This window comes from Lepidochelys kempii, chromosome 1 (assembly GCF_965140265.1).
Source record: "Lepidochelys kempii isolate rLepKem1 chromosome 1, rLepKem1.hap2, whole genome shotgun sequence".
NCBI classification, from domain to species: Eukaryota; Metazoa; Chordata; order Testudines; family Cheloniidae; genus Lepidochelys; species Lepidochelys kempii.
Window position 1 is genome coordinate 15,500,262 of NC_133256.1, and position 26,452 is coordinate 15,526,713.

At 43.6% G+C, this 26,452-nt stretch overlaps 1 protein-coding gene across 8 annotated transcripts in view; it reads right to left on the reverse strand.

Moving 5' to 3' along the window:
* The window catches only part of INTS4 (integrator complex subunit 4), a 60,122-nt gene that overhangs the window by 19,869 nt on the left and 13,801 nt on the right, over positions 1-26,452 (reverse strand). For 7 of the 8 annotated variants that reach the window (XM_073335411.1, XM_073335419.1, XM_073335428.1 and 4 more), the window contains 12 exons: positions 25,149-25,334; positions 23,573-23,623; positions 22,401-22,489; positions 21,976-22,096; positions 21,319-21,390; positions 20,115-20,289; positions 17,330-17,535; positions 15,190-15,332; positions 8,520-8,635; positions 7,164-7,297; positions 6,210-6,367; positions 1,968-2,061 (listed from right to left, as the gene is read on the reverse strand). In XM_073335411.1, the coding sequence (XP_073191512.1) occupies positions 1,968-2,061; positions 6,210-6,367; positions 7,164-7,297; positions 8,520-8,635; positions 15,190-15,332; positions 17,330-17,535; positions 20,115-20,289; positions 21,319-21,390; positions 21,976-22,096; positions 22,401-22,489; positions 23,573-23,623; positions 25,149-25,334 (1,545 nt within the window). The remainder of the gene's footprint in view (positions 1-1,967; positions 2,062-6,209; positions 6,368-7,163; positions 7,298-8,519; positions 8,636-15,189; positions 15,333-17,329; positions 17,536-20,114; positions 20,290-21,318; positions 21,391-21,975; positions 22,097-22,400; positions 22,490-23,572; positions 23,624-25,148; positions 25,335-26,452) is intronic. The other variant, XM_073335438.1, reaches the window with a different exon arrangement.

A 26,452-nucleotide genomic window follows, 5' to 3' on the forward strand; every position in this document is an offset into this window, starting at 1 on the left:
AGGAGGCTCCAGGGAGCAGTTCCAAGGCAGAGGGCAGGAGCAGCACACAGCAGTGCGGGGAGGGACACCGGAACTGCCCAGCAATGTATAGCCTGCTAGGCGGCTGCCGCACAGGAAACAGGGAGCTGATGCGGGGCTGCCAGTCCACCCTGGTTCCAAGCCCCCACCAGCTCGCTCCAACGGGATGCTCTTCCTGCAAGCAGTGGACAAAGCAGTCGGCTGCAAAACATTATAAGGGAGCACTGCGCAACTTTAAAAGAGCATGTTCCCTAATTGATCAGCAACATAACAACGAAACAACATTAACCGAGACAACGTTAAGTGAGGAGTTATTGTATTATTTCTGTTTTATAGATGAAGAAATGAGGCAGAGAATTTAAGTTCCAGTCTATGCTAAGAAACTGACCTTCTGTTGACAACAGTTGTCCTAGTGGGTGAAAAGAGTTTACTTGCTATTGTAAAATGTATGGAACTGTTTTCAATATGATAACAGAGAGCACATCTAAGACTGCTCCAAGTCTTAGGAATCTTTTCTGTATAGTACTGAAAACAGCTTTGTTCCATCAGCAGGCAAACCACTTTCAGCACCAGTTTTGCTAGAACCATTACCAACGACCATCGTCCGCAAAGGGTCCATGATCTTGTCTCCACTGGGATTTCAAGCCAGTGTAGCTGCACTGTGCAAACCCCTTGTGTACACAAAGTTTCCTCTGGTGCATGGTTTATACCAGTGGAGCCACACTGGTGGCTAAAATCACAGTATAAACAAAGTCTAATTGATTTGCCCAAAGGCACAGAGGGGAAGTAGTGTCAGAGCTGGGCTAAAAACCTTAGCCCTTAGGGCCAGCTTAGCATTGATTTTATCTAGCAGTAACACAAGGAACCTACAGGCCTGCATCTTGTAAAACATTGGCTTAAGCAAATTAGCATAAATGAAGCATAGGCCTATGACCTTTTGCATAGATCAAGTGGCCCAACAGTCACCCTAGAGTTTGGGGAACTAGGAATAGCTTGCTTAAGAGAAAAGTTGGCATAAAATGAGACATGGCAATCGCAGGAATACTGAACTGATACTAAGCTTGGATATTTTAGGATAGGATCGTTGATAGATGTTTAACCACAAACTTGCTTTAGCGATATAGTAATGAGCAAATAGGGATTAATATGCTAGCCTACCAGGTAAAGGAATCCCACTATTATGAGGGCGAGGAAGTTGGATATGGACAGAGGAGGCTAGGTACTTGTATGACTATTCATGGTGCTTCCCTGGCTCTATATAAGCAAGAACCCACATGAAGAGGAAGCTAGCCCTTCACCCTTCAATATTTTAGAGCTATTATCTATCACCTATCTTCAAGCATTAGGGATCAGGTCCATCAAACCCATTTGGCATGCCAGAAACAGGGCTGGTCCTTTGTCTCTTACCACTTTCTTGGAGATCTGGTGGTATGCGAATATAAGCCTGTGAATATATGCTATGCAAGAGATAACATTTAAGATCTCTTTAATACTCTATTAATGCTATTGGTTTGGGGCTTCCTTTTCTCTATTAACTGTATTAATAAAGATGGTTAAGGTTGCGTTTTGATTCTGTGTGTGAATGCCCTGGCCATACACCCCAGGGTTCCCTAAAAGATACTGACCTTGTCAATTTTGATTCTGTTGTGTCTGATTCTGGGGCAAGAACCATACTACACTCATCTCATTAAATGAGTTACACTGGCAACCATTATAGGATCAGGGTACAAAACTCAAGAGCCCTTTACTCCCCGTCTTATGCTCAGAGCACCATTGGATCCACGATTTCACCATAAATCACTTTTCCTAAAGCAGACTTTGTAAGTGGTTAGACTCACTAGCACACATGAAATATGGAAAGTGCAAGATCTGCCCAGCACTGTGCTGGCAAACACACACAGCCAATTACAACATAATTCTAGGCCCTAGGAACACAGATGAAGCTTAACCTTGATGAGGAGCAGCTGACACCGAAGGTAAGTTGCGGAGAAGTCTGCCACCCCTGCCAGTTCTGACTGAAGTTCTCCAAGCCTCTGAAGATCACTGGAGCAAATACGAGAAAATGCAAAATTCAGATACACTAAAACACCACCATAAAGCACTGTAAAAAAGAGACAGTCTGTCAATTGACATATGTCAATTTTAACACATTCCAAATCCTGCAGCAGTGGCAAGGCCAAAGATACCTATTTCTGTATTTTACCTCTGTCCACCCCTATAACCACCCCCATTAACAGCAGCAAAACATGCATGTCAGAGCAGCCTGCACCTGGGGACCTGTTAGCTTCTCTCCCCTTCTTGTAGGCTGACATGAGCAGCAGTTAGTCTGTCATCCTGCATTACTCTGCATCCCTATGGGAACCATACAGCATGGTGGCTCCAGATTTAATGCCAACACTCCAGATATTCGTAGAGCAGCAAACAACCAACTTGTATTAAACTGCTGGGAAATCTCTCTTCTGATGCTAGCTAGAAGAGATACCTTGGAACATATTGGATTCATGTAGCCAATTATATTTGGAACATAGCTGCATTTCTGAAATACAACTTATTTTGTAAGTCTGATGTATAGTTTACGAGAGCCGGTTACTTAATGCAACGCACAACAGGTAATCGCTCAAACACCAGTAGAACAATCAGCCACATCCACTGCCTAGATTATGCTGACAGGGCAAACTAAAGGCACATCTACAAACACATTTTGTTTAGATAAGCTGGGGTGTAAATTTACCCCATACAAGCCTGCCATGCATTAAATGTCAGTGTGGACACTGCTAATGTGCATAACAGTTCATTACTGCACATTAATCTACTCCTGTTTCAAAGTGGGATAGATCAAAGCACATGAATGAACTTTCAGAGCGCGTCAGCAGGATCCTCAGGGACACTTAGTGTGTGGCAGATTCACACCCCAGCTTGCTGTGAATTAAATGTTTGTGTAAACAAACCCTAACTGAATATGCAGAGTTTTATTACTCCAGTTTGTGTGGAATTTTAAACAAAATCTGGATTTCTACTAAAAAAGAAACCTTATCTTCAGCTCTGTAGAAATCAGAGATACAAAATGCAGAGTCCACCTTCTCATTTTTCACTCTGCATTTTGCTTTGTGATTTAGTCTTTCCAGTTTTTAAAAAAATCACTGTGTTGTTTTCTTGCATCCCCCTGCTGTAGGTATGCTATAGAAATAAGAAATAACTTATTTGACTAAGAAAGCTTCATCTCTCGTATTTTAGCCAGGCTGCTCCTGTATTTCTGAAGTAGTTCCCAGATTAAAGCTCTACTGAACCTGAAATTTGCCTCAGCAGTCATCAGCCTACAAAGGGTCTGAGAGAATCCCAATCTCTGTACCCAGAGAAGCTACTTCCGAATCAGAGGGGCAGCTTCTTCCTTAGATGCAACTGCAATAAAGCCAGTCAAGTCCCCCCTTCTCCTTGGTAAGAGAGGGGTTATAGGAGAAGAACTGCAGACTCCCTATTGTCCCGTCACCATGTCACACTCAATTTGTCCCCAACATCCTAATGGGAGGGAAGGGAGCTCTTCCCTGGCGAATAGTCAGCCAAATAACTAGAACACCATCTTCAAAGCTTCTGTGGTTGACAATTCTGTACTTATTTCTGTATAAACATTCTTAAGCCTCCACACCCTTGCAAGGTAAGCATAAGCCCCACTGTACACATAAGGAAACTGAGGAACATATCAGAGATGTTAAGTGACTGGCTAAAAAACCTGTGATACCTCCACTCTCAGTCATGTGCTCTAAGCATTAGGGAACACCACCTCACTGGCTTGAAAGGAAAATTACTTTCCCAGCTAAATGCAGTTACAAGAAGGGAGGAAGCCCACTGCCATGAACTCTTTCCACCCCCACCCCACCCAACAGTCAAGGTAGCAGCCTCTTGCCCACCCCAAAAAAACCCATGAACAGAACAAAGTCGTATCCATATATTTTTAAAAAGCACAGAAGTCCCTCCCTCCCTCCGAAAAAAGCCAAAGGGCAAGGAGTTTAGTACAGTCCTAGGATTGCGGTACTGCCTGTAGTCGCAGCAGAAAGGCAGATATGGAGATAATTCCCAATGCTGTCTCCTGATTAAGTTGTCTCTTTGTACAAGCTGCACATGTGGCCCTCTGCCACATACACACCAGAAGTGCATCTCGTCACCAGCTTAGGGAAGCATTCACAGCTCCTATGAGATTTCTATAGCTGTTTTGTGCTTCAGAGATTTCAGATGTTCTGCTAAGAAATCACCTACATACAGCTACAACATTTAATTCCTAAAACATTCCCTAGATAATTTTTATTCTGTGTGCAGTAGCTTCTGAACAGCTGGGGACCAGAAACGCATCATCCACCTTTCACACTCACGTTTTCAATAATGAATACCACTTTGTTTATTCCTTACAATGTGTAGCCGTAAAGGTGATTTATGGCTGCACAGCAAAGATAAGTTGGGAGAGAAAATAAACCTATATGGAATGCTGCATCCACCTTTGAGATCTTTTTCATTGCATTGTCCAGTACTTTCCTGCCTTTCAACTAAGGATCCTTTTCCTGTCCAAGAGACAAGGCACATGGAAAAAAATTCTGAGTCTTTTGTTCATGCAAAACCAACCAACCAATCAGTAGATGAATTGGAAATGGAAAAGGCAGCACAAAACCTTCATTTAAAAGCCATACTGAATCCTTATCTATACCAAGGCAGACCGTGGTGCATAATAATGTTGCCTATTTGGGGAGAAATCTCTCCTGTGAATTTAGTATTGGTGAAAATGACCAAACTATTTGATGATTAGGACTGGTGGGCAGAACCCACCAAGCAGCGGAAATCTGTACCCTCCAGTGAGTGAGGGGCCACAGAACTCAGAAATCAATGGAGTAGAGGGGACAAAAATTGAATAAAAAGGGACAGGTATGCAGGTCACAGGGTTGAAATGAGTGACCCAGAGTGGGCCACTGAGCAGAGAACCCATGGATATTATTGACAGCCCTAGAGACTGAAGTCCTATTTATCCCCTGCCTGCAAGGCTGGATTAACACTCCTGTGGGCCCAGGGCTATTAGATTTTGTGAGACCCCTGGGGATTTAGAGTGGGGGAGTGGGCTCAGGGCTGGGATGCGAGAGGGGTGCTGCTCCAGCTGGGGGGGTGAGCTCGGGATTGGGGCCAGGGATGAGACTGGAGGTTGGGGCGCAGCAGGAGGTTTGGGGTGCGGGATCTGGGTGGGAGTTTGGGTGCAGGATGGGGGCTCAGGGCTGGGACAGGGGGTTGTGGTCAGAAGGTGGCTCCGGGCTGGGTTAGGGGTGCAGGGTGCATGCTCCGGCCAGGAGGCGCTTACCTCAGGCAGCTCCTGGTCGGCGATGCAGCAGGGCTAAGGCAGGATTCCTGCTTGCCCTGGCTCCGCACTGCTCTGCTCCCTGAGGTTGCTGGCATGTCCGGCCCCTAGGCAGAGGGGCCAGGCTGCTCTGCACAGTGCCCGCGCCTGCAGGCGCTGCCCCCCGCAGCTCCCATTGGCTAGCCAAAGGGAGTTGCGGAGCTGGTATTGAGGGCAGTGGGCAGAGATTCCCTGAATGCCCCTTGCCTAGGGGCCGCAGGGGCACATCAGTGAGATGGTGCTTGCGGCTCCAGCCCAGGGTGGTGAGGGGGGCGCGCTGAGGTTCGGGGACTGGTGTCCGGCTCACAGCACAGAGACTTGCTGCAGGACAAAGGAAAAGAAGCAGTGGGCTACATCCGGCACCTCCCTTAGCCCAAGACCCTGGGCTGCAGCCCCTAAAGCCCCTGCATTAATCCAGCCCTGCCTGTCTGTGCTGCTCCTGTTCTGTGAAGTGCAAGTTTCCCCAACGTTATCCTGTCCTGGAAGGACCTCCTCTCTAAATACAAGATGGTAGTTCACTCTACATGCCTGTTAAAGCTATGGCCCCTGTTGAGACTGTCAAAGGAGCCAACCGCATCTGAGCAGAAATAGGTCTGGGACCACACATTTCACTTCATATAGGCCTAATCTTGTTCACAACATTCTCTTCAGAAGGTTCAGTCTAAGAGCCCAAACTGGGAAATTAAACAACATCTAGAACCACAGTAGGCATTTCAGAGAGCTGGGAATTATAACAATTTTCCTGACAATGATTAGTAATAATAATACTTAGCTCTTATTTTCATCACTAGATCTCAAAATGCTTAAAAGTACACAGCCTTACCGAATGGTGAATTCAAGCAGCTCCTGTGTGCTCTGTGGGTCTAGGTGCTGAAGGCTGTAAACTCTCTCAAGACTCTGCTGCAGGAACTGCTGGGAAGGATCTTCATGAGGGGTAACACTGGGGGAAACAGGGGAGGATACTAGTTTTCTACCTGGCAACTGAGCAAAAGGGAAAACAACAAAAAACAAAAAAGCTAAATCCAGATGACAAAATTCACATGGTCACAATTTTGTGTGTCACCATTTAAACAAGAATCTACAAAGTGGGAACTACAACATACTTTTCTAGTTCAGAATTTGCATCAACGCCTTCAGTTTCACATCTTCAATATACAACAATTTGCAGTTCTAGAGACCCCTCCCCATCCAAGGATCTCAATGTACTCTACAATTAAACTTCAACCCCTGAGAGGGTGGCATTCTCCATCTATAAAACAGGGATACTGATGCACAGTGCTTGTTGAAGTGTCTTTGCCAAGTTCGCACACAGTGAAATTCTTCCCCATGTAGAGGGGGCACACTGGGGCATACAGCATGAAGGGGCAATCCTACCCGTAAGTACAGGGCGTAAGTGGAACAGAAGTCAAGCATGGGCCTTGTTGCAGGTCCTCTGCAAAGGGGTGAATTTCACCCAGTTGCTGCAGAGCTGTGAAAAGAACTCAGGAGTCCTGCCTCCTAGTCACCTTTTCTATCCAGTAGATTATACTCTTCTCTTTTATATGGAAAAATAAGTTGATTATTCTCTCAGACACCCCAAAATATTACAAAATCCATACTGTAATGAGTTAATATTTCGTGTACACACACACACTTCACAGATACAGCAGCATTCACCCCACTGACGGAAAGCCAGTCTTCTGAAAACAAAAAGTTATACCAGTGGCAAGTGAACAATGTTCTCACTAAATATTCACAGCAACTGAGAGAATGACTGGTTACCCCAAAAACAACTTACTCTCAATGGAGGGACAAGATGAGAGAGACTGTCACGAAGATAGGCATAGTGTCTGAAAGTATGATCCGAGAACAATGCTGGCATTGTTGGGCAAGTTTTAGCAGCATTAAAAATGAGAACCAGAACAGCAATATCTATTGAAGTGGGATGTTATGGAAAAAATGGTCATTTTCAGTTTCCTCATGGTAGCAAGTTAAAGAAACATTGAACACTTCCTTTTCTGAAGATTTATAAAGTTCTGTACAACAGGAGAAAAATGCTGAGCAAAAAATCAAAACAGCTCTCTGCCTAGATACTAGGTACTATGTTACAGTATGCTCCACTGACAGGCTGGTGCAAGGAGAGTACCAGCATCAACCAGTTATAGTTAGGAAGTAATGTGAAGACGATTTTGTAAATTAACCTATTTTGGACTGCAGTAAGAAACAATTTAACTCAAATGGAGTCCTCTTTACCCAACTTTCTCCAAGCCTTTACTCAAAAGGACAAATGTATTCAATTAATTGCATTAGCCATCTGGTTAGATATAAACCCCTCCTTGCATTCAATTCAGATTCTCTTCAATTCCTAAAAGGGTTATATTTGCACAGGAAACTCTGGTGGATGGCGCACGAGACAGAAACTATACTTTGCAGAAGTAGAGGGGGAGAGAGAAGTTCCAGTTGAACTGTTGTCAGGCATTTTAAACAAAATTTTGTGTGTGTGTGTGTGTGTGTGTGTGATTACAGAGATGAGCAGTGAGGAGAATGAACAGAAGAACAATAGAATTTTATATTTCTATTGCATCTTCCGTTGCCAAGGATGATGATGACGACAACAACACTTAGCACATACAGTGCTTTAGATGTCCCAGTGCAAACATTAACTTATTCAAGATTTATGAGAGAAACCGAAGTGCCCCACAAACTATAAACTTATAGTTCCACTATAATTTAGTCACCTCTGGAGTGAAAGACACCAGTCAACCGGAACTGCAGAACAGTGGAAGAAGGGGAAGTTTTAGTTAAATGCTCCATGGCAAACCCTCCACTTACTGAAAGGGCTGATGGATCTTTAAGGTTCATGCAGACTTTGGTCTTTAAAGGACTGATCTGACAGACCCATACACATCAAATTACAATATACCCAGTTTACTCACCTCAGAAAGTTGGTCCTATAAAAGATATTACTATCATCCATCTTGTCTCTCTAATACACTGAGACCAGCATGGCTACACCAACACTGCATACTGAAATAGCTGTAAGAGTTTACTTTAATCTAAAGCAGTATAATGAATCTGATTATTAGAAAACTATGTATAATTATTCTACCAAGTCGGCAAGGACTTTCTGTCAGATAGCAAAAAAAAAGGATACAGGCTGGGTCATCCATGTCAGGTTCTGGGGTGTCAAAAAACGGATGTGTACTCAGCAGCTCTGGGACCAGTGGAAGCACCAGAGTAGGATGCCTGCATCCCAGGAACTTTAAGCACCTGAAAATGCACACGTTAAGAACATCTCTGAATCAAGGAAGATTTAACAAAACAATGGTGTTATTAATACTATTTCAATAGCCCTGAGAGGCCCCAATCAGAATCAGGGCCCCAGAGAGTTAGGCACTGCGCATACACATCCAAAGACACAGTCTGAAGAACTAACAGTCGTAGTTTTGTTGGACCCCAAGTGTTCATGAAACAAAATATAACGAAAAACATAACTAGAAAAAAGAGGGAGCAACAATTAACATGGTCTGCTTAAATTGTAATCACTTTGGGAGTAGGAACGTGTCTTGCTACATGTCTGCAAAATACCAAACACTTTGGGGTGCTATGTTACAAAAATTAATAACCATGCCACCTTTACCAATCCTTTCCTTTTTTTCGTTAAATATTCAGAATATACTATAAGAGGCTTTTAGAAAAAGCCATTTAAAATAAATGCTTCTAAGGATAAAAATAGTTAAATTTGAATCCACATTTTCTATAGTATTAACTTGCTTGTTGCTTCCATTTTAAAAAGTGCAAAGCAACTCTCTTGTGTATTGTACATGAAAATCAATGTTTGCTATGGAACTCAAATAGAACCCTCCCCACGCCCAAAAGCAAAGTGTGCCCATAAACAATATAGCTGTCAACTGGTATAATAGGATCCAAAAACCAAGGTAACAAAGCCAATATTTAGTGGAATCTTTTAACTAACCAGAAACATATGGTTTAGTAGAGGTTAGTTTTTAGGTTGAACTAAACTGTACTGGAAACCACGTGAATACGTTAAAGTGGCTGTTTATAATTTGGTCACTAGGATGGTCCTTAGTGAGGTTCTCCTTTATGCAAGCAGACAAGCACATATGCAGATAGAAAAAACGGCTACTCACCTTCTTGTAATTGTTGTTCTTTGAGATGTGGTGTTCACGTCCATTCCCATCAGGTGTGTGCACGCCACATGCATAGTCATCAGAAAGTTTTCCCTTAGCAGCTCCCGTTGGGTCGGCTGTGAAGCCCCCTGGAGTGGCTCCTTCATGGCGCTCAATATATGACCCTGCTGACCCGGCCCCTCCTCATTTTCTTCTTGCCGGCTACTCCGACAGCGGGGTAGGAGGGTGGATACTGGAATGGACACGAACAACACAACTCGAAGAACAGTTACGAGAAGCTGAGTAACCGTTTTTTCTTCTTCGAGTGCTTGCTTATGTCAATTCCAATCAGGTGACTCCCAAGCTCCACCCCAGAGATGGGGTCAGAGTTAAGGAAACGCTGATTGAAGCACTGCTCTGCCAAATGCTGCATCATTGCTGGCGTCTGGGTAACAGCATAATGAGAGGTGAATGTATGCACCGAAGACCACGTTGCTGCCCTGCAAATTTCTTGTATCAGGACTTAAGCCAGGAATGCTGCTGCTGAGGCCTGTGCCCTCGTGGAATGAGCCGTGAGTGCCAGGGCTGGGACCTTGGCCAGCTCATAGCATGTGCGGATGCAGGACTTGATCCAGGAAGATATTCTTTGAGATGAGACTGGGAGTCCTTTCATCCAGTCTGCTACTGCTACCAACAGCTGGTTTGACTTCCTGAACAGCTTAGTGTGTTTGATGTAGAAGGCTAGCGCCCGCCAAGCATCCAGAAAGTACAGCCTCTGCTCATGGTTACTGGCATGAGGCTTAGGATAGAAGACCGGTAGAAAAAGGTCTTGGCTAGTATGAAAGAGTGACACTACCTTGGGAAGAAAGGCTGGGTGAGGCCTGAGTTGCACCTTTCCTTGTGGAAGATTGTGTAGGGTGGACTGGAGGTAAGGGCCTTTAGCTCTGACACCCTCCTAGCTGATGTGATGGCCACCAGGATGGTAGATAGAGAAGGGAGCAAGTCGCTATTGGCTTAAAAGGGGGCCCCATTAATTTGGAGAGGACCAGATTGAAGTCCCACGCTGGGACAGGCTGTCTGGTCTGAGGATGTAGGCATTCCAAACCCTTAAGGAAACTGCCTACCACGGGGTTAGCAAATACGGATCTGCCAGACGCTCCCGGGTGGAAGGCTGAGATAACAGCGATGTGTACTTTGATGGATGACACTGCCAGTCCTTGTTGTTTCAGGTACAGAAGGTGCTCTAGAATGAGAGGTATAGACACCTGTAGTGGAGGTGTACGCTGCTGGGCACACCAGCAAGTGAATCTTTTCCACTTAGCTAGATAGATATAGGATAGAAGTCCTACTTGCCAAGAGGAAACTCTTACTGGTTCTGAGCACAGAAGCTCCATGGGGTTTAACCATGAACCTTCCAGGCCGTGAGATGGAGGGACAGGAAGTCTGGGTAGTGAAGACAGCTGTGGTCCTGAGTGATCAGATTAGGATGATCAGACTTGAGACTCTACCTGGAGTGCCCCCGTAGCAGCCAGGTGTCAAGGTAGGGATATACCGGAGGAAGGCTGCTACAACCGACATGCACTTGGTGAACACTCGGGGGTCTGTTGACAGGCCAAAGGGGAGGACCGTGAACTGATAATGTTTTTGGTTGACGACAAACCATAGAAATCGTCTGCGTGCAGGTCGAATAGCTATGTGAAAGTACGTGTCTTTCATGTTGAGGGTAGCGTACCAGTCTCCCGGATCCAGGGAAGGAATAATTGTATTGAAGGAAAGGAATACTTGTGGCACCTTAGAGACTAACCAATTTATTAGAGCATAAGCTTATGCTCTAATAAATTGGTTAGTCTCTAAGGTGCCACAAGTACTCCTTTTCTTTTTGCGAATACAGACTAACACGGCTGTTACTCTGAAACCTGTACTGAGGGAGACCATGCAGAACTTCAACATCATCATGAATCTGTTGAGTCTAGGATGGGTCTGAGACCCCCCTTGGCTTTGGGGATTAGGAAATAACGGAAATAGAATCCCTTGCCCCTTAGGAACCTCCTCCACTGCCCCTGCTGCGAGAAGCGTCTGCACCTCCTGGATAAGGAGTTGCTCATGAGAAAGGCCCCTGAAGAGGGACGGGGAAGGGAGGTGGGAGGGTAGGGAGGAGCAGCAGAATTGGAGAGAATATCCACTTCTACCATGCAAAGGACCCAGCAGTCCGATGTTATTTCGGACCAAGCACGGTAGAAGTGGGACAGACAATTCATAAAACAGGGGGAAGGATCCAGTGTAATGGCAGGTGCATCGTCCTCGGGCGCACCTTCAAAAGGCCTTTTTAGAGCCTGATGAAGGTTGGTTGGGCCTTGGCCCTGCCCAGAAGGGGGACTGGAAGGTTTGTGCCTGCTCTTCCTGCCCCTACGCCTATAAAAATCCTGCCTCAGCTGAGGAGGATATAGGCGCTGCAGTTGCAGTTGGGGCTTGAAATATTGCCGGGGTGTGCATACCCAATGACTTCATAGTTGCCAGGGAGTCTTTGAGACTGTGCAGCTTGGAGTCTGTTCGCTCCAAAGATAACCCTGTGCCTTCAAATGGTAAGTCCTACAGGGTTTGCTGCAGCTCCGGGGGCAACCCAGACCCCTGTAGCCATGAGCTTCTCCTCATGGCTACTCCTGAGGAAAGGGTGCGGGCAGCTGAGTCCACCGAGTCCAGTGAAGCCTGGAGGGAGGTTCACGCCACTGCCTTCCCTTCATCAATGATCACCGAGAACTCGGCTCTGGAGCCTGGTGGAATCAGCTCCTTAAACTTCAACATGGAGGCCCACAAGTTGAAGTTGTACCTGCTGAGAATAGCTTGCTGGTTAGCTATCCTCAGCTGCAGGCCCCCAGTTGCATAGATTTTCCAGTCAAAAAGGTCCATCCTTTCCAACACCTTGGATTTAGGGGGCCGGCCCTTGCTGCCCTGGTCTCTCTCTCTCTCATTCACCGCTGATACTACGAGAGAACATGATTACAGGTGACAGGAAAATATGCAGGAAATAGCCCGACTTGATTATGTAAAGAGTTGTCACTTTGGATGGGCTAGCACCAGCAGGAGAGTGAATTTGTGGGGGGGGGTGGAGGGTGAGAAAACCTGGATTTGTGCTGGAAATGGCCCACCTGTTGATCACTTTAGATAAGCTATTACCAGCAGGACAGTGGGGTGGGAGGAGGTATTGTTTCATGATTTCTGTGTGTATATAAAGTCTGCTGCAGTTTCCACGGTAAACATCTGATGAAGTGAGCTGTAGCTCACGAAAGCTCATGCTCAAATAAATTGGTTAGTCTCTAAGGTGCCACAAGTACTCCTTTTCTTTTTGGTGACAGAACAGGTATTCATACCCCTTGGAGGGAACAAAGTACTTGCACTCTACCCCCCCGGCGGTGGGCAGGATTGAGGCAGGAGTCTGCCAGAGTCTTAATATTGCTATGGATAGTTTTTATTCGTGGCAGAGCTACCCTGAATGGTCGCTCTGGAGCAAGGCTGTTGACCATGGGGTCTTCGGACTCGACCACCTCCTCTGCCTGCAACCCCATGTTACGGGCAATCCTTTGTAGAAAGTCCTGGTGGGCCATGTGGTCAATTGGGGGAGGGCCCGAGGTTGAAGCTCCCATTACTGCCTCGTCCAGGGACGAAGATGAGGAGGCCAGAGGTGGTCCGGGGTCCTCCTGACCCTCCGGCTCCCTAAACTCCTCCTGTTCAGCATCTGTGGCCTCTGTGGCAACCGTAGCCAAGGTGGCAGTAGCCTGGCCTTGCAATGGGTCATGCCTCGGAGGTGACCTGGGCTGGCTGTGGGGCTTGCGCCAAGGTAGCCTCAGAACCACGGGGCGTAGGCCGGTCCTTGACTATCTGGGGTGGTCGGTGCTTGAGGCCACCAAATGGGAGCCCCTGAAAAGGGAGCCCTGGGCCTGATGGTAAGCCCAGGGGCTCCAAAAGGGCCATTGTGCTGGAGGCTGCCACTGGGCTTGCCATGCCATTGGCACCTCCCTCCGTTGCTTGTTGGATCTATGCCTGCTGCGACGGGAATAGTGCGAGCCACCATCCAAGTCCGAAGACACGGATCTCAGCTGAGATGACCACGGTGGCGCCGCATAGTGCTGCGCTGGAGAACTGCGCCGTGTTGATGATGCAGGGGACAGGTGCCGAGATGTCTGGGCCGGGGACCGAAACTGGGAATCTGGCATCGGGGACCGGTGCCTTAGATCTGGTGCCGAGGACTGGTCCTGGTACGGTGCTGGTCCTCTCTTGGAGCCGGGGATTGCTGCTGCTCCCTCCTTGGTGCCGGGGAACCCTTTGGGGAGTCTGGTGCCGGAGAACGGTGCCTTGAGGATAGTGATCTGGAGTGGTGCTGAGGCAAACAGCACTGGGCCGGAGAGAGTGACTGCGGCATCATGGCCATCTTGCCTCTAGATGGCGTCAATTGCAACAGCACCAAGGGCTTATCTCTGATCACCGAGGGCTGAGGAGCAGTCATCCCTATCAAGTGTCTGGTGGCTCCAAAAAGTGTCTGTGGGGGATGGTAACTCCAACTCCTCCACTTGGCACTGCCCATCCCGGGAGTCGCTGTGCGCCGCACTCAACGGACCCCCGTGGGAACTGAAGTCGACGGTGCCGTCTCTTGTTGCCTAAATGCTGAGGGCTCCCCCACAGGATGCCCTGGTACCGCGCCTGCAGGTCCCACTGTTTTCTGCACGGGGAGCGGCCCCTGTCGGCTTGTCTATGCTGGTTGTACGGCATCAGTGAATGCGAGGGGTGCTGGGTTGTCTGTGCCTCCTGCGGTGCCAGACGTCAGTGCCAAGGGTCTCTTAGACTAGAGTCCTTCCTCAGCACCGTGTCATGTACTAATGCTGGGGAATTCCGTACGGACACAGTCGGTGCAGGGTCCTGACAGTCTGCAGCAGACTGGGGACAAAGTGGATTCCATGAACAACTGCTTCAGCCAGAAATCTTGCTCCTTTTCAGTTCTGGGGAGGAAAGCCCTGCAGATCTTGCACCTGTCTGTCTGGTGCGCCTCGCCCAGACACTTCAGACGCGAGTCGTGGGGGTTGCTCGTTGGCATAGGCTTGCTGCAGTTTCCACAGGGTTTAAAGCCTTGGGCTCACGGCATGCCCTGGGGCCCAAGGGGGAGAGGGGTTGGGAAAACCCCGCTCCCAAACGTCTATATTGTATAGACAATAACTAAGACTAACTACAACTAAACTAGGCTAAGCTAACTATATGAAAGAACGCTAAGGGAAGCATTTGTTAAGCAAGCGACGGCAGTTCCATCGGCCGTCACTGGCGGTAAGAAGGAACTGAGGAGGGGCCGGGTCGGCAGGGTCATATATTGAGTGCCATGAAGGCACCACTCCAGGAGGCTCCACAGCTGACCCGAAGGGAACTGCTATGGGAAAACTTTCCAACAACTATGCATGCAGCGCGCCCACACCTGATTGGAATGGACATGAACAAGCACTCGAAGAAGAACCTCTATTTCAGGTGTCAGTGTGAAATGCTTAGTACCACTTCTGTTCAGAATATTTACAGGATAACAAGAAATCATGCAAGTAGCAACTGTACCCCTCAGCTAAATAAAACATTTACTGGCTTTAAGACTTGGTCATTAGAATAAATATGAAAGCTAAAAAAAGTGGACAAGCAAGAAGCATGTAGAAAAGCAATACTTACTTCCATATCGACTCTCTGTCAGTAGGATATTTGGTTAGGTTTTTCAGCAGCTCCACCAGTGCAAGATGGATGCCTTCTTTAGTCGAGACATTGGTGCAGCACAGTAGTTCATGAAGTGCTTCCCGAATGTCTCGGGAGGAATCCTAAAAACCAAGCACTCTAACTATTAGCATGCATGTGTGTGTGTATATATATACACACACACACGCATATATACATACATACACACACTTTAAAGATTGTAGAATTATTCCCATAGGTTCCCTAAATCCAATGTCTATTTCTAGTAGGTTACAGCAAAACCCAGAGGAACATCAGTCCAGCCCAACTGCTGCAGGCTCTGTCTCTTTTGAACTCAGCCAAGCTGTCTCACTTACACATGCGCTTCCTTTCACGGATGAAAACTTTTCCACTCTTCACTCTCTCAAATGAAAATCACTAGGAGTGATAAATATATCAACTGGTATCCTCAGGCACAAAGGATCTGGTAGATATTTAGAGGTGCTGGGTAACTATTGCATGGCCAAGCAGATGATGGTTGAAAACTACATTTAGCCATTTAGGAAGAAGTGTTCCTTTATTCAGCATTTGAAGCTAGAGCCTGCAGGCCCTTAATCAGGCAAAATTCCCATTCAATTCAGTGGAAGAAGTTATGCCCCAGGCAGCCTTAAATGGGTTTGCAAAGGTGTCACTGAAGGCCATAATCTGGCCTGTAAAATCTATTACTGGAGATGATGTATGGGATGAACAGAGCCCAGCATGACTTAGTTCCTAGGTTGAGTTTGCCAGGCTGGCAGGCAGTGGGGGTATCTTTTTACTTTTGAAGTGCACAAAGCTTGATATTGGAATCCAGTGAGACAATAAATATGGAACCCCACAATGTCATTTTTGCAGTCACCATTTAAGGCAGAAAAACACTTCAAGAGGCACCTTGCTGCCAGAAGTGTCACCTTTCACGTATACTGTAACATGGAGGTCCTATAGCTCTATTTGTACAAGTGTTTACTATGGTGCCATAACTGAACTCCAATTTGAAAAATTACATTCTACCTGCCTAAAATACACTCCGTAGTTTCAAATGCACACATTATTCTTCCTCTTTACCAGTACTTATGTAGTGTTACTGTGTGCTGTTAAAAAGCTTTTGTGTTCTGCTCCAGAGGTAGTTGCATTTCAGTGGCAGATTTTTTTTTTTTTAAATTTACGATTTGCAGAACACCAACACCATGAGAAGAAACAGAAGCCCTGCTGTTAAGAATCTCAGTCTAACTAAACAAATAAGATAGTGCAATGGGTGATCAAAGGGTGAAAGTATCACAGGGCTGTGCAGAATGCTGAGTGTTTTTTTTTTGTTTTTTTTTTAAATAAAAACTGCTGAGTGGACAAATCTTCACAAAGAAAGTGTGTTCTAAGGAGGGACTTGAGAGAGAGACAATGAAAGCATCGCATGCAAGGTCAGACATAGGGATTGCAAGGAAGAAAGCATGGAAACAAAAGTGGGAGAAGATTATAAAGGGCTGGATAGGCGCGTGACTTGAGAAGAGGAAAGTCAAGTGTAAGAAGACATGAGAACCAGAGCAGAGTTGTGCTGAGACTTGAAAGCAAGTACAAGGAGTTTGCGTTTGATAACAAAAGCAACCAGTAGAAGAAGAGACAGACATGGTAGGAGCAGCTGGCGAAAGCAGTGGGGTTAAAAAAGAAAATGGTAAAGGCAAAGGCCAACATTTTCAAACAAGGGTCCCTAAACAAAAGTGGCATGATTTACAGAACACTTATTTTGGTGTCCAAGTAGGCATTTAGTTACCAAGTTAGAAAGTATTAGCCAAAGTGCTCAGAAATCCTTCAGGATCAAAGATGCTATATAAAGCATCAATTATCACGTTTCAGCTGACATAACATGAATGATCAATCATTGTAGAAATACAAACAACACAAAAAGATGTAGGACTAAATTTTCAAACATGATTAGTGATTTTAGGTGCCTTGATTTTTGGGCATCCAACTTCAGCTTTTTTGAAAGTTTAGGCCATACTCTGTATCAGCATATATCTTGACTTTTCATACGAAAAATCACAGGTAATAAATTCTAGGAGATCAAAGACAGTGGCCATGGGAAGCTCTTTCCAAAGAGAACACTTGCCTCTAAGACAGCTAGCACGGTATCGAGCTGGTCCTCTCGCAGCGTTATGTTGTTGGAGATTTTTCTCATCGTGTGTATCGACTGCAATCTTACCTCTTCAATCTCATCATTAAACATGTCTACTAGAAAATCAAGACACTTCTCTGCAAAAGAAGGTGAAGATTGAGCCAGCATACAGAGGGCCTCAACTGCAGCAATCCGAACCTCTGAAAGAAGGAAAAAAGAATCTTATTTAGGGTTATTTTTAATACTAATCAAAAGCTATATCACCTAGTGGCCAGACCTCAAGCTATGCAAGAGTAAGAATTTTGATAGGAGACCCCTAAGGAAAATTTTGAATCACCAGAGCTGTCTCTGTTAGGTATCATTCACTCCAGTTATCAGTTCTGAACAGCACAAGCTACCATTTGAAGTGACACTGGAGGCATTTTCAGGTGAGACAAAAAAAACAAGATTATTATTAGATTATTAGAGAGCCATGGCATATTTTGCAGGAGTAGGAGTTCGATAGTTACATTCTGCCTGCCTGTACACTTCCTGCCATTTCAATTGTCGCGAGTGTTCTTCACATCCTTCCTTCACTTGCTGTGTAGTTCTCTATAAAAGTTACATTTCACCCCAGGGTAATTGTGTTTCAATAGCAGAAGTGAACCCTGCAGCAGTTCTCAAACTGTGGGTAAGGACCCCAAAGTGGGTCAGGACCCCATTTTAATGGGGTCACCAGGGCTGGCTTAAACTTGCTGGGGCCCAGGACCAAAGCTCAAGTCCGAGGGCTCAGGTTACAAGCCCCCTGCCTGGGGCTGAAGCCCTTGGGCTTTGGCCTCCCTGCCTGGGGAAATGGAGCTTTGACTTTGTCCCTCCCGCAGGGTGGTGGGATTTGGGCGGTCTCAGGCTTCGGTCCCCCTCCTGGGGTCATGAAGTAATATTTGTTGTCAGAAGGGGGTTGCGGTGCAATGAAGTTTGAGAGCCCTTAGTTTAGAGCTAAGTATACACATGTATTCATGCTGTAAAAAACACTGTAGGTATTTGAAGTACCTCCACATGTAATCCATTAAATGAAGGCAAAAGACTCTCTCATCCAGTTTCTGCAAGCTTTTGTGAATGGTGATCATAAAAACAACAGAACCAAATCTGGCATGTTATAAGATATTTCTATTTTTCATCCAAAAAAGTTTAGCTTGAAAACAGTGAATTAAAATTTGCAAATGTAGCATGTTAGGCTTATTGTTCTTGAACAACATGGTGTGATTCCAGATGTCTCTGATTAACTTGAAAAAATACAATCACGGTAAGACGTTGCTTATTTAGTTATAGATCCTTTCCCCTCATCCACCAACCTACTCACTCAGTTAAGGCAGCACAGATTAAAACACATTTCAGTGACTGCTCTGACAAGGCAGACTAAGATACAGATTAAAAATTAGTACAAGGGAAGGCTGCAGTGCTGGGTATAAGGTGGAACTGTAGCCAGTAGCATTTAAAGTGCAGTAATGGTCAGAGGGGTGACTGTATAAATAATTTCCACATCAGTTCACCAGATCTGTGTGTATTCCGAGCCAATCATTCTTCATTGATAGAAATGCTACCTTTGGCACTGCACAGCGAAAATTTATGTGACAGCAAGTTGGATATTATGGTATGGAAATCCGAATTGTTTCAAGTGAAAAATCTTTATTATTAAGCCAGAAAGAATCAAGGTTATTTTTCACATCCCAGAAGGATTTTGACAGAAAACACCATGTAATTTTAATTGCAAATTGAGCAAGCCTAATACAGAAGTCATAGAGCAACAAACCAATCTTTACAATGTGATTTTACAGAGCTACTTTTTAGAGCACACCCTGTACTTTCTAATGTTGCTCCATCCACGCTGTAAATTTTAAAAGCAACAATCAGCAATTACAGCTCATAGAAATGTTCATCTTCAAGGCACTTCACTAACATTAACACTCTCAATAGCCCCATGGAGATACAAGGGGTAAGAATTATCCCTATCCACAGATGGGGAAGCTGGGGCATAGAGGTGAAGTGACCTTGGTTAGTCCCATCAACAAGATCAGTGTCATAGCCAAGTTTAGAACTCCAGGGCTTGGGTCCCAATGTTGTGCTCCAAACTACTGCTGGCCAACTCTGTTAAAACTATTTACAGTGAGAGAGGACCAACATGCTTTAAACTGTTGTAAGATGAATGTAGGTTTCCCCTTTCTCTAGGCTCTAGAGAATCTGGCCATTTCCAGCAATAGCAACTAAAGTTTCCAATTTAGGATTCAATCTAGCTTATTGAAGTCAATGAAAACACATCCAGTGGGAGCTGGATCTGATCCTTGAACAGTAGAAGTAGACACTTTTCCCCACACACTTACCTAAATTAACCGTTTTAAAAAATTACTGATTTCCGGGTACCCTAATACAGAATGCTTTGCCTGTCCAAAGTGCTGAGCGAACGTTAATTCAGTCTTGCAAAATCATGAATATTTACCAACCAGGAACAAAATCTACTTGCTCACCCTCACCGAGATGGTAATGAGGAAAAAAAAAAAAAAACCAACCTTGCAATATATTAGTCACTTTTTTTTTTTTTTTCCCCTCATTACCATCTCGGTGAGGGTGAGCAAGTAGATTTTGTTCCTGGTTGGTAAATATTCATGATTTTGCAAGACTGAATTAACAATAACGATCTGTTCCAGGCAACATGAATTTTGGAAAGCTACGTTATCCAGTATGTTAGGGACTTTACATTCAGATCCTCCTTTCTTTGGTTGCCACATACAAAGTTAACACTCACCATACATTTCATCTTCCAGGCCATGAACAAAAGCCCCACAAGCTCCCGATTCAATCAAGTTCACAGCGCCTGTGTCTATTTCTTCTTTGGGTGCATCGTCTCCCCATTTTCTGCCACTTGAAAACTCCCCAGAGCTGTAGAGCTCTTTGGCTCGTTCATGTGCAGTGCGCTTCCTCTGTGAAAATAAATATTATGTATCATAAAGGCTATTAAATTTTAAAGGAACTATTGGTGCATTAACTGACTTGCTCTGGTTCCATAACAAGGTTATCGCGAAAGACTTCAACGGTGATAGGAGGAAGAGATGTAATTGCTGAGAGACATGAAAGCTACCCTCCTCTTACGTGAAAAATCACTCAATAATTATTTTGTGCTTTGTTTTCACTGGGAAAAGAATAATATTTAACATGTTTTAATTAACATATTGTTGAACACGATTCTGTAGTTACCCCTGTTAAACTGGGGTTAAGCCCTACCACTTTAACATGACTGTGTGTCTATATTAGATAATAACTGGCATTAAATCACGTGTTAATCAAAATGTCTCCACATTTCCTAACACACTTCATTTGTCCAGTGCAGACAAAGCCTTACATTCACTTTCCATCCAACCAAGGATCTCAATACACTTTAAAAAAATTAGTGAATTTAGCCCTATCATCCTTGTGAGACACAGACGAGTTATCCCATTTTGTAGATGGAAAAATTGAGCCAAAGAGAAGAAGGATTTTGCCCAAGGTCACTATGTGAATCAACTACAAAATCACGATAAAAAAAAACAAACAAGAGTCCCAATTCTAAGCATTAAGTCATTTGAAATGACTGCCAAGCAGATCCTGTATTATAGCATGTTCCCAAAACTGGAACACAATCTTTCTGTTCACAATAAATAAGAGAGAAGCTCTAAAACAAGATGGTGTCAAGATAGCATGCTAATCCCACTCTCTCCTCAATGAAACCTGAACAGCTTCAGGAGTGATTTATTACAAGAACACAAAAGCTAATGAAGCAGTTTAGCCTTCGTTTTCTGTTAGATTAAAGTCAACCTGTCACGATCAATCAACTCTCAATTGCCCTGAGGCATGGAAAAGATAAAGAAATATGTTAGACATTAACATACCTGTTGTGCAATTATAGTGCTAGGGAGGGGGGGGGAGAGACAGAACGGGAGGGGACAAAATAATAAAAGACAAGGTTTATGTACCCTCAGATCTGACATCAGCTTCTTGTCAAGTGTCTGCTCCAAGAAATGGGAACTAACTTGCTGCATAGATCCCTAAAAAAAAAAAAAAAAAAAACCCACATTAGGTGAAGAACCAAGATGGTTATCAATGTAAGCCAATAGAATCTGCTGAGTGACACACCCCAGCACAGCGACCACTCATTTCTGTATTTCAAGGGGTTTATATAGTGCTCATCACTGCAGTATTTAGGAGCTTTTAAGAGTTTATGAGTGTCCGCATATAAATTCATCACAGCACCCCACTCTCTCCATATAGTTGGTCCTAGCTAGGGATCTAAAAACCTGGCCTTGAAGTTGGGGGCCATAAATGAGATTTTGGTTGTGCTGAGGAGTCCATTCCCCGCAGAGGAGAGAACAGCTGTGAATAGCTGGGAAGCAATTTTCTAATGGATCTGCATATACGCTAGCTCCACCTCTCCCCTCAAAACTGCCTTGAAATTTGGCAGAAATCAATTGATCTGGACACTGATATCATACACAGCATCAACTAGCAAATCCAGTAAACAAAAGTCAGAACATGAATGCTCTCTTCACCTCCTTTCTTCCCAAATATAGGCAAAAAAGGTAGAAGGTCACGGTATGTTGCCAAGAAGACATGAAAACAACAAGGAAACTCACCAACAGCTTAGCAGCTTGCACTCTAACAACCCATGAGCCATCACTGACCATATGACATATTTTTCCAAATGCATCATCAACTAAGCGAATTTCTTCATTGGAAGAAGGAATTGGGACAATGCTGAATAAGACAGAGGCGCACAACGTAAGTCACTGTGCTGAGACTTTGTATAAAACGTGTTCTCCTTCGTGGCAAAGGCCAATGAAATAAACAGTGCTGAGCTACTGCTATAACTCATAAGGCATCTTAGGAACAAACAAACAAAAACATCATCTCGTCCAACATGTCCACTTTTGGCTTCGGCTACAGGCATTTAATATACACAGCCTTTCAAACCACAAGGTTTAAGACAAAAACCTTCAGAACTAGCATGCTTATTCCTATCCTGTATAACTTGTTGAATCAGTCTGCATACAGCACATACCTCTCAGGATACAGCTGACTGAGGACCCAGATCAACTGAACGGCAGCACTGCGTACCTGTTCATAATCATCTGAGAGCAATTTGCAAGCCTGAAATGAAGGTTTCCAAATATTAATCTTAAACCCCTGCACCAGGTTTACATTTAAGCTTCCATTAAACTCTCTTATATGATAAAGTACAGATTCTATACCAGATAGGTGAGATTATGAATCAAAATGTATTTGGTTATCTCAACCTAGTCCTACCAGACCTTTGTCCATTAGACAAACCCAGTGCAGTACTTATCAGATTGGTTAGCCCTGCTCAGGTGAGCTCTAGGACTGGCTGAACTACACAGAGACATGAAGAATGTTGCATAGCACCTTTCCTCGCTACAACTGACTATGATCCATATTATTCTCATTTTCATAGGCCTTGATCCTGAAACCTTATCCATGAAGGTAGACCCCATCCTCATGGGAACATCAATGAGACTATTTAATTCTATTCAGGTTCTTATGCTGCGCTCATCACCACAGTATGAGCACCTTCCAGTAATACATTAAGCAATGCTACTACACACCTGTCACATGATGTTTGTTCACTCACCCTCTCTTCAAAAGGAGAAAGCATGTGCAGTGGAGTATCTTGTTTTGGTAGGGTTTATTTTTTTCCCCCTAATAAATATACCTGTTGCTATGAGTTTACATAATAGAAGGCAGATAAAAAAAATGCACTTTGCACTAGGAGCAGAAAGAGGAGGTGTTGTGATGGTCCTTAGCTCTTGGTGGAGCTCATTCCACAGTCTCAGACCCCAGGAGAAAGTTCTGTCTCCTGCACAGATGAGCTTTACTCTTAAAGTAGAGAGTTTCATTGTGCCAGAGGAGCATAGTTGTCAACCAGGTCTTTGTCCCAGAGCTTTAGACAGTATTTTAGATATCCTGGGCCTAGGCCATGGAATGCTTGGAAGACTCTGCATGTGTGCAAGATTCCACTTGCACAGATTAGATTGCAAGATCAGGGCCATAATTACTAAAATGCCTCACCTTTTCCCCAACCCTCTCCCTCCTCCAGTAAAAGTAAGCAAATTACATCTCCACAGCTTCACTGTCTTGAACATACTTCCTTTCCTATTGAACTACTTTGTCACAGAAACTAAAAAAGAACTTGCACAATATTTAATAAGGCATTACCTGACTGTAAATAGTCTGCTGCAATTTTAATCCTCTTTCATGTAGCTGCAGCTATAAAAGGAGGAAAAAAACAAACAGATGCATCATCACATGGTTTTAAATAAGATAGTCAATTTTCATTACTATTGTCTCTACCATTTGATTACCATTGACATGAATCCCATAATAATTGCTTGCTACAGTAGTTGATTCTCTGCTACATTCAACCATTTCATGGCCTCTGCTGAATTAGATATTCTCATCTTATTATAATAAATAATTATCTAGACTTTGGTATAAAGTTTGTCTCCATCATACTTGGTTTTTACATTAGTGCTACCAATAACACCACCTTTCTCCAGTCTTCTGAAGAGTTGTGCTTCACAACATGAATTCTCAATAAAATCTTGTCCTAAAACATTCTCAACTACTGATCCAGCAAAGCTGTAGACCCTTCTCTAGCAACTACAGACAGTTTCTACACAGAATAATGTAGCTCCATATGAGTTTCCGAAGTATAAATAGTAAGACAGAATTATATATGTTCCCTATACATGGGAAGACTATCCGGTAGGCTGTCATCTGAAAGAAAAGCATTTATCTTTTCTAGACAGACCTCTGCAGACTACAATTTACAAATGAAGAAAAAATATTAAAACAGTAGCAAAGTAGTCATGGGCAAGGTTTTTTGGTGCCTCCAAAGAATGCTTTCTGGTTTCAAACTACAGAACGATGGAGGCTTTTGTGTTGTGATAGTATATTGTCCTGGCAATAAGAGTCTAGGTTTGGACATTCAATTTAACCATAAAAAGTCACATGAACACGTTTAAAAAAAATATCTGTAAAGAGAGTCATTAAAATACAACAGAAGTGGATGGAAAGAGCAGAGGGAGATCCCAACCAGACCCTACTGAAATCCTGTATTAAATGCTGCCTCTTTTTCAGAAGTTTAACGAGCGTTAATTTGAATACCCTCCATCCCAACATGGAAATGGGTTTACCTTACTAGCAGTTGCTGAACACCCAATTAACATGATTACTGAGCCCTGCAGACATGCTATTTTTAAGCATAAACTTTCTCTTGGATTTTTCCAGTTACTGAAGTATTTCTTCTTCCTTCAGCAACTTCCTGATGGATACAGTCCTATCTTAGCTAGTTAGCTGCAGTCCTAACACGAGGGTCCTGATCAATAAAGTGGTCCCCTATTATCTTCTGGACATCTTCCCAACAAGCATTAGTTGGAGTTGTCAGTATTGACCATAACGAAAGCTAAAGCAAGGAAAGCATATTTATTGCTAATTGGAATGTGCCTGATTTTGTTATATATACACACACCAAAAAATCTGAAGTCACTAAAATGATAAACTTCCAAAATATATATTTATCCTCTATTAATCTATTGTACAAGAATCTGGATATTCCCCTCACACTTTTTCAAGGCCAATTTAATTGAAACTTGGGTAACTTTCATTTTGGTAAATGTGAAAATTACTTAATAAATCACCTTCCTGACTGAGTTTTTCTCGCTCAATTTACAACCACTTACAAGTCTTCTTGAGTGACTCCTAATACATTTAAGAGTGCAGCAGCACTTACCATAGCTTTTATAGCTGCAGTCCTAACACGAGGGTCCTGATCAATAAAGTGGTCCCCTATTATCTTCTGGACATCTTTGGTAGCCAGGCTTTCAGCTTCTTTTGTGGCACCTTTTTCCACAGATCCAAGATAACCAATCAGTTGGAGGCACTTGTTTCTGACACCATGGGAGGAGTCCGTCAGATACTGCGTAATGGGATAGAATAAGAAATGTTTTTCTTGGTATTTTATCCTTTCAAGCTGCAGACTGTTTCACATGAGATGAAGCCTCCCAAAAGTTTGTGTTTTGTTTTAAAGTTACAACAGTTTTCAGGGATAAAGTCCAATAGTAGCTTTCCTTCAAATATTTGATGCTTACTTTATTCTATATATTATCAATCCTACAGAACAATAATTTCATGAAGAAGTTTAATCAGAAATTTTACACACACATACATTACAGTTCTCTCCATAGAAAACAGCTTTTTCAGCAAAGAATTAAAATAAGCTTTCTCATGGGGCATAATTTTCAAAAACAGTTGCAGATGTAATGTAGGCAAAATACTGCACAGCCTAAGCAGCATACACAAAATGAGTAACTGCTCATGCAGCAAGGATATTTGGCACTTACAACCATCCTCCCCATTTTGCAATTAAGAATAAAAGTATCCAAGTTGGAATTCAAGAGTTCCAAGTTCCCAGTCTTGTGCTCATACCAAAACTGCCTCAGAGTTTATATGACTTAAAAGATACCCTTAAATTTAGTAATCCTACCAAGGATTCCTATCCTGCAATAGATTGACACTGAAATCTCCTATTGATTTGGTACACACACAGAAAAACAGTTGTGGATACAGCTTGCCTCTTACTACAATTTGTAGAAAGAAAATCCTCCTCTACAGATATATTTTCAAGTGGTGAGTAAAATTAGGTAGCATTTCACCAATCAATGAATTACCAATCTTCTGTATCAATGAAACACACACTATTAAATCCCTCCCAAAAAAACATTTTAAAGATCTTTTAATATAATACAATTTCTTCTTATATATTCTCCAATCCTCTACTAAAGTGTTAGAGGAGATCATAAACCAAGGAAAAGCAGAATATTTTAAAATTAAATTTAAAGAAGGGGAGTGACTCACTGACTCAGATAATTTTTTCATTAAAATACCAAAAAAAAAATAGGTAATTATGGATAATTTATTAACTCACATGGCGATTCATTCTGTGATTTTTATTCAACGCGGCTACTCCATGAACAGAATGTACTTTCGTTACCAACATAATTGTAACAAATTGAGAATGGGCAAAAGACTTATTGG